Source organism: Nothobranchius furzeri, chromosome 15, assembly GCF_043380555.1.
Source record: "Nothobranchius furzeri strain GRZ-AD chromosome 15, NfurGRZ-RIMD1, whole genome shotgun sequence".
Taxonomy (NCBI): domain Eukaryota; kingdom Metazoa; phylum Chordata; class Actinopteri; order Cyprinodontiformes; family Nothobranchiidae; genus Nothobranchius; species Nothobranchius furzeri.
The window spans coordinates 53,541,410-53,549,348 of record NC_091755.1 but is presented as its reverse complement, the minus strand read 5'-3'; the positions used below and the strand labels follow the sequence as shown (position 1 = coordinate 53,549,348).

The 7,939-nt window shown below is 40.9% G+C and overlaps 1 protein-coding gene across 2 annotated transcripts; it reads right to left on the bottom strand.

Annotated features, from left to right (window-relative positions):
- Positions 1-591: 591 nt before the first annotated feature.
- rad21l1 (RAD21 cohesin complex component like 1) lies at positions 592-6,315 on the bottom strand. Of its 2 annotated transcripts, none has more exons than XM_015968471.3 (14): positions 6,182-6,315; positions 5,852-6,027; positions 5,597-5,726; positions 4,221-4,320; positions 3,989-4,089; positions 3,756-3,860; positions 3,340-3,456; positions 3,160-3,258; positions 2,811-3,040; positions 1,994-2,075; positions 1,780-1,928; positions 1,609-1,713; positions 1,362-1,436; positions 592-1,228 (listed from the first exon to the last, which is right to left on the bottom strand). In XM_015968471.3, the coding sequence occupies exons 2-14, from the start codon at positions 6,005-6,007 to the stop codon at positions 1,043-1,045; spliced, it is 1,635 nt and encodes a 544-aa protein (XP_015823957.3). In that variant the 5' UTR covers positions 6,008-6,027; positions 6,182-6,315; the 3' UTR covers positions 592-1,042. The 2 variants fall into 2 exon arrangements, with proteins under 2 accessions (XP_015823957.3, XP_015823958.3); XM_015968472.3 differs by having other exon boundaries at positions 1,780-1,913; positions 6,182-6,314.
- Positions 6,316-7,939: the final 1,624 nt, after the last annotated feature.

The following is a 7,939-nucleotide window of genomic DNA, read 5'->3' as shown; positions in this document are numbered from 1 at the left end:
GATCTGCAGGGACAGAGTCAGACAGCGGGGACAGATGATCTGCAGGGACAGAGTCAGACAGCGGGGACAGATGATCTGCAGGGACAGAGTCAGACAGCGGGGACAGATGATCTGCAGGGACAGAGTCAGACAGCGGGGACAGATGATCTGCAGGGACAGAGTCAGACAGCGGGGACAGATGATCTGCAGGGACAGAGTCAGACAGCGGGGACAGATGATCTGCAGGGACTGATGACAAAGCCTCATCTGCAGAAATGATGTCTGACAGCAGGACAGAAGTTCAGAAATCCCCTTAATCCGATGAAAGCACCTGTGTTTGTAGGTTTAATCTGTAAAACGTTATTTAATTATAAAAAGGTGAATTATTTTAATACGGCCAAGTATTACAAAATAAAATGTGATAAAATCCTGAGAAAAGCACAAGAATCTCACCGGAAAGCGGGAAGATGTTAAATGGTGAGCTTTTAGTTTAGTAAAACATTTACATGCACTTGTTAGGCCAGGTGAAAACTACCTATCCTAATAAGCCACAAAATGGCAAACTTTAGTTTAATTACATAAACCAAACATCAAGAAAGAAACAAGAGGGAATCGTTTCACACCAAAGCCAGTTTATTGTAACTGTGTATATAAAAGCTTGTGTTAATCTGTGTTGTTCCTCAGATGAAGTCAAGTGGAGGTTTGAGGACGGACCTCCTGGGACGGAGCCGCTTAAGTATTTAGAACAAATAACAAACATGTAAAAACAGCTTGCAGGAACGTTAGGACTAACAGCAGCTACAGCACACCACGACCTGTCGTATAAATATAAATACACTCAAGGATAGCGTTTATTAAAATATTACGTTTATAAATATTACTCAGGATTTTTTTTATGTTGACATTTTCAGGAATAAAATGAATCTGTTTAGCTGTCTCTTAAAGTGAAAAAGCAGTGAACTGAAAACTTTCAATACAAAAAGACTGAATGGAGTTTTCTGCACATTAAACTCAGAAGTGCGGTCCCTCTGCACGAGACAGGCCCACCAGAACCGTGTAAAAATTACTGATAGAATCTGGGTCCTGGTGTCACACTGATGTCCTGATACGGAGCGCTCTGGTGCAGCTGGATGGCTTGTTGTTTAGTCAGAACCAGGAAGCAGAAGAAGGTATTTGCAGCCTGTGAGCGGTTGTTTCCTTCACAGAAAGCCTGCACGCTGAATATGGGGTCTCTGCTGCTCTGCCCCTGCTGCAGATACAAACACATATCTATTAAAAGCATGTGTTTTATTGGCAACTAAAGCAACAAAACTCTTCAAACTAATCAAAGACAGAACTAAGCCACAGCTTGTGTGACTCTGCGTTTATTTAAGGAAACATACTTTTAAAGCTCTCAGAAGCTTCAGCACTCTCCTGGTGCTCCTCTTCTCCTCTAAGTCCTGGCTGTCCAGCAGAGACTGCAGGTTGGAAAAGCACCATGGTGTAATCAGTGATGCTGAGCCTGGAGCCAGGGCACTTGCCATCTGTTAGCTGCCTCAGTGTGACAGCTATTTATAGACAGCCGTGCTCTAATAGTTCTCCTCTAAAGCTGAGATGAGTCCAGAGGAAACTGAGGGCCAACAGCAGTACCTGAGTGTGGAGGGAAGCCGAGTCAAGTTCCATGTGGGATGGATGGACAAACATGGAGTCCTCTGATAGGAGCTCAGGATACCCGGTCTCTGAGTTGTTCTCATCCTGAAAGCACACAGACAACAAAGTTACTTTACTTGACACATTCCCACCGGGCACCCTTAGCCTTACCTGTTGGATCTCTGAATTAGTTTCCTGGTTGTCATTCACGTGATCGAGGGCCGTCAGCTCGGTGCAGTGTGTTTCCCCAGCATCGGCCAGAGAGTGTGTGACACTGATGTTGCCTGTGATGACGTCCCTCTGACCTTTATAGGAGGAGACTCACAAAAAATGCTAACTGTGAGATCTTCAAATGATTCTTCTCTCACCTTGATCAGGTTTTTACCTTCTTGTCCATCTTGACGCATTTCCTCAACCTCCTCTGTCACACTGAAATGTCTGAGCTTAAAGACGCTTGTGGCAAACAGCTGCACAGGAAAAAAGTACTTATTCACACAGCAGATATGGGGATAATATCCAGTTTTATAGTGTTTATTAGCAAAATACATTTAAAGTGTTAAATAACGCTGCAGTAGAAATAAAAAAGTTTGTTTATCAGATTTAAAAACAACTGACCAGTGAAACACGTTAAACATTTATGAAAACAATATAAAGCATTTGTAAAAATTAAACTATTATAAATTCATTCTAATCCGAAGCTCTACTTGAATCCATCACTGATTAATAAAAAACAACATTTGAGGTTGAAGCTATTATTTCTATAGCGGTTTCTCAGTGAACTTAGTCTTTAAAGATGACGAGGCCAGAGCTTTAATACTTTCACACCTGAAGTCTGGTTTCTCTGGTCTGAATTAGTACACGAGTTCATTCATTTGTGGTTTATGCGATGGATGGAATCAGCAATGAAAAACACCTTCCAGCAGTACAATTCAGGAGAGTGGTCAGTCCGCTGATTGGTCTGACTGCGTGGAGGCGGGGCTACCACAGGTAAACAAAGGAAGACGATGCTAAGTTCTGACTCTGAGCTAGTGGACAACATGCTCGAACCCCTTCTCCGCTGAAATATTTGAACCTTTCAGTGTTGATGATGGTCACGTGTTAACATGTGACCATCTATGGTCACATGTGACCATCTAATGCACACAATGATCAGAAAGTGTGCATTAAGACATGCAGCACGAAGACTCACAGCAGAACTTTACCTCCTTTATTTGTGGATTCACCGGAGTGGAACCCGGCTGTGAAAAGAGTCTGTCAGCTCCTCCTCCCTCCAAACACTGCATGATCTTTTCTGTGGGTGGGGCCATGTCAAACTGACCAATCAGTTCTGAATAATCAGAGAGCTGATCTCTGATGGACCCACTGCTCAGCTCTTTGGTCTGGTCTACCACCAGCTTACGCTTTCTCTTCCCCTTCTTCCTGTCAGAGTTTGCTGTAAACAAACACCAGAAACCAAACAACGAGGGTTATCTGGAGCAGGATCTCTCTCTCCTGGGCCAAATGTGACACGAGGGAATTGGATAGTCCCAGTGCAAAGCTGATTGAGCCTACGAGTGATGGCCACGGGCTCCAGAACAAAAGCCGTCTCCACACCGGAGAGCAGGGGGGTCTTCAGAGCGGGGGCATCGACCTCCATAGGATCTACCATAACTTTTGGAAAAACATGAAATACAATCAAAACACTCATGAAAAACAAGCAAGTAAGAGATCAGGAAAAGTGCTGTTAATTACCATCAGCTCTTTCATGTTGAGGATCTTTTGGTGTGGAGCTCTCTTGGTTCTCATCAAGTGGCTCATCCAGGATGCTGTTTAGGAGCCCAAAACGATCGCTGCCATCCGTCAGGAAGTCTATAGAATCATTAAAAATCACAAAGTGGTCAGTAATCTCTACATTAGACCAACAATAATAAAAAAATAAGGTAAAACAAAGGAAAGTGTCACATCATCAGATAACAGTGTTGCCCTTAGACTGCAGTCAGCTTCAAACATGTTTGTGTGATTTTTCATTTAACTAAATCTAAAGTTTTAGTTTATAAAATAAAAAAAATCGTGCTTCACCAAACAAATCTGCTTTATCTAGTTCAGTCCAAGACATGCTCAGAGAAAAGCACGACAAAAAATAATTCTCATCAATTCACAGAAAGTACCAAGAAAGTCGAGTCCACGATCCTCATCCCCAAATGTGTCACCGTGTTGGGTGAGGCTGTCCAAGGTTCTGTCCAGCAGCGAGACTGACTGGCTCGGGGTCTTATCTGCTCATGAGACAAAAGTAAGAGGGAGTGGAGAAGGAAAATCAACACTGCTGGAATAAAGGAAAGCTGCTTACCAAGTAAAAAGATTAGATTAAAAAGTGGTGTTGCATTAATAATCAGGTTGTTACCGATTTTAACGATCAAAAAGTCATTTCTGAAATCCTCCTTCAGGGTGATCTCCTCTGGTCGACACTGGTTCAGTAACGCGTCGCCCACAACATCCATGTCACTGGAGTTCCAGGACGAGGGAAGGGAAGGGAACAGAGGAGTGATTTACTGGATTTATTGGTAAACCGCTTTTATCATTACTAATATTAGGTTGTGGACTTTAAACAATTTCATCTCCTGACAAAAAGGTACCTGGAGAGTGGGAGCTGAGTATCAAATGCAGTAAAGTCTTCAACCAAAGTAATTGCTTTTAGTTTGGCCTCCAGCCCTTCCTCAGGCAAGTCCGTTTGACCTGGGGTATTTAATTACATCCAAAATGTTCAAACATACGTCCAAACTAAATATGAAATCAAGCAAGTCATTAAAGAAAAGAAGAACAAAATCCCAGCAGGTAGCAAAGAATAACATATAACAATAAGCTTCAATTTCCTTGGGTTTGAAATGATGGAGTAGATTTTATTTTATTTTGACTTCAGGACGTAACACAGTCATTCCAGCTCTCTGGTGGTACTTTTATTTAGAAGAAATAAGTATTTTGGGTTGCAAGGAGGTGCAGCATTGTTGCCCTGCAGAAAGTTGCAGGTTCAAATCCCAACTACTGCCATTCTGCATGGAGTTAGCATGTTCTCACCACACATGCCTGGGTTTTCTCTGTGTGTTCTGGTTTCCTCCCACAGACCAAAATATGATTGTTGAGTTAACTGGAGACTCAAGTTGTCCCTATGGCAGGGGGAGACCGTATGTCTCTTTATGTCCCTGTGATGGACAGGTAATCTGCCCAGGATGCCTCTCATCGGATGAAGTGAGACATCAGCTCCCCCTGCCCTAGTGAGGAATGAAAAATGTAGCTTATTCCTTCCTTCCATCCATCCATCCATCCATCCATCCATCCATCCATCCATCCATCCATCCATCCATCCATCCATCCATCCATCCATCCATCCATCCATCCATCCATCCATCCATCCATCCATCCATCCATCCATCCATCCATCCAAAGGAGGCTTTTGTTAATACTGTTTTTAAAGGCTGCTGAGTTATTTTATTGTTTGTTGCATCAAAAAAGTTAACACCTGATGTGTTCTCAAAGATTAAACAAAACCTCAAATCATTTCCGACACATAAAAATATTATTAAAGGTTTTGCTTCATTTGCTACTTACTTGTGTGCATTTAGTTTTGTGTTGATTATAGTTATCATTAAATGTTCTATTTAAGTTTACAAACACGTAAACAACATTAAAAAATCTCTGCAAATTGGTTTATTTTAGTTGTAAAAAGCTGTAAAACTGGTCTCGTTTTTAAAAATAAAGTACACAACTACATTACATGGATATCCAAAGGAACTAACAATTGTGGATTTAGCTATGATAAAATAGATGTATTTAACACTTGAACATAAATCACAAACTGTGTTTTGGTAAAGAATGAATAAATCCAGGTTTGACCCGTTTTGAATGGGAGATAGAAGATGGTCAAAAGGGTAAAAGCTCAGTGGAATTGCTCTTTAGTCAAATGTTAACTCTGAAACTGACTTCAGCATTTTATTTAGCCTAAATTAAACCTTACCTGGCCTGAATGCCATTTTAATTTTAACGTGGGCATCGCTGCAGTCTTCATAAAGATACTTTGTCTTCTTGGAGTAGATTCTGACCACACCAATCAGCAGATGACCAAACGTCCTCAAACCTGTTTTCATCTATTAAACAAACAAAACAAAACAAAGCCCACATTCACCATTTATGAAACGGCTCACACATACTAACTCAGATTTCTTATTTAATAAATACGTGACTTTAAATTATAGTTTTCATAAGCATTTACCTTTGGAAACATGATGTCTTTGACATTTCTGATGGTTGTTTCCAAGTTGCATTCAAACACATGAGCCTTGGTGAGTTTCCGCTCCCAGTGTGCTGCCAACCAGATTTTAGACAAGGGTCCTCGGTTGGATGTGAAGAGTTGAGTGTAGAACACCATTTTCACAAGATTCGTCCCACCTTTGACACAGAAAAATCAGTAATGGTCATGACACCTCGAGCTTACAGAGACCTTTAGCATCGTTACCACTAGCTTGCTAGCTACATGTCCGTGGATTTACTGAGAAAAAGTCAGTAGCATTCGGTATGTTTAATCATTAAAACAAAACTCTACCTGTTAGTAATAGGTCGAAATCTATGTGGATGCCCAGAAAAGAAGAAAATAGTTAAATGTCCCGCCTTTCAACACAAATGTCGCGAGCACCGGTCGCGAGCCGTACGCGGTTACCAAGCAACCACGTCCAGAGCGCGAGACTGTCTGAAAGTGCGGGTGTGAGACCAAAAGATGGTTTATCATAAATACCTAAAAGAAATGTTTTTTTTAGTAGTCCAATGTGATATATATGCATTTTTATCTTTTAAAAAGATGGATGATAGATAAAAATGTTGGGGTGTAGTTTTGTTTAGAAAACATGGTTACACGCAGCACTGTGCCCTGTGAATTTTGAATTTGTTATTTTTGAATAAGTTTCCTTCACTGTTTTTCAGGGATTTTGAGAGTGCTAGCCTGTTTTCCGTATAATACCTGGTATTAACTTAACTACCTCAATAATTTAAAAACTGCTAAAATCAAGCAATAAACCGGTTTCTGCAACAGGCCTAACAAGTATTACTACTTAGAAAACTATATATTTATTTTGAATTTTTATTCTAAAAGTGCTGCATATTTAAGGCAATAATACCACAGATAACAGAATGATGTGTTTTCTTTTTATTAGTTTCAACTAGAAATTTAAAATGACTTCAGTGAGGTGAACGTGTCCTTGTCAGTGGTTCTGGCTTCTGCTGGTGTGGGTTGAAGGTTCCAGCTCTGGATTACTTCATATTTGCCCTTTCATCATTATTCCAGAGTTTTTCATATTTCTGTGTTAAAAAATGTAAAACAATTGGACCAGAGAATACATTTTACTAAAGGCCTTTATACACTCAGATGCTGCAGGAAAAATGCACTGCAAAACAGACAAAATAATTTAAATGATTTTCTTAAAAAGACAAGAGACCACACAATCTCAGGAATGATTTGAAAACAATTTAATACAATTAAAGAATCAACTTCCTGACACGGTTTTGCTTTTCATGCTCCTCATATTCATCTCATCACCCCACAAGGACTGCAGAACCACATGGGCACACAAACCCCCTCAGCATGTCATGTCATGTCATGAGGTGAGGTGAGGTGAGGTGAGGTGAGGTGAGGGTGGAGATGGCAGACCATGTGTGGTGGAGGGTTCAGGAGGCAGAAGAGCAGGTGCGGAAGAAAAAAATAAAAAAGGGTTTATTGGTGGCAGCACAAGCACGAACACACAAAGACAACGCAATGATCTGACAACGACAAGAACAAAGAGGGAGGTATAAATACACAGAACAATCAGGGAACACATGGGCAGGTTGACGAGGGGCAGGTGAGAACAATAAGGCTAATTACGGAAGGAGCAACACAGTCAGGGAGGCCGGGGCGAATCATGACACATCAAGGTGCTGATTCTTTGGGTGGTATAGTGCACAGATTTAAAAGAAAAAAACATGCTCAGACGACTGTCAAACTTTCATTTGTATTCAGTACAATTATTACATTTCATCAGACATTTGTGTCACAAGAGTTCACTTGAAAGCGAGATGTTTCATCTCAAGTGGTTTTCATCATCCAAAAACATCAGAATAAAGGACTCAGTCCAACATTCTGTCCCTCGGTCTTACCTGTCCTCATGTGTCTCTCTGTTCTGGCATTGAAACTCGTTCATATTGTCTAAATCTTGGATGTGCACAAGAATGCTGCATCTTTGTCTTCCATGGTGTCTCCTTTTTCTACTGATCCTCTCATTTGTGATCACCTCAGTAAAAATGAAAAGTAAATGAAACGCTGTGATTAGTC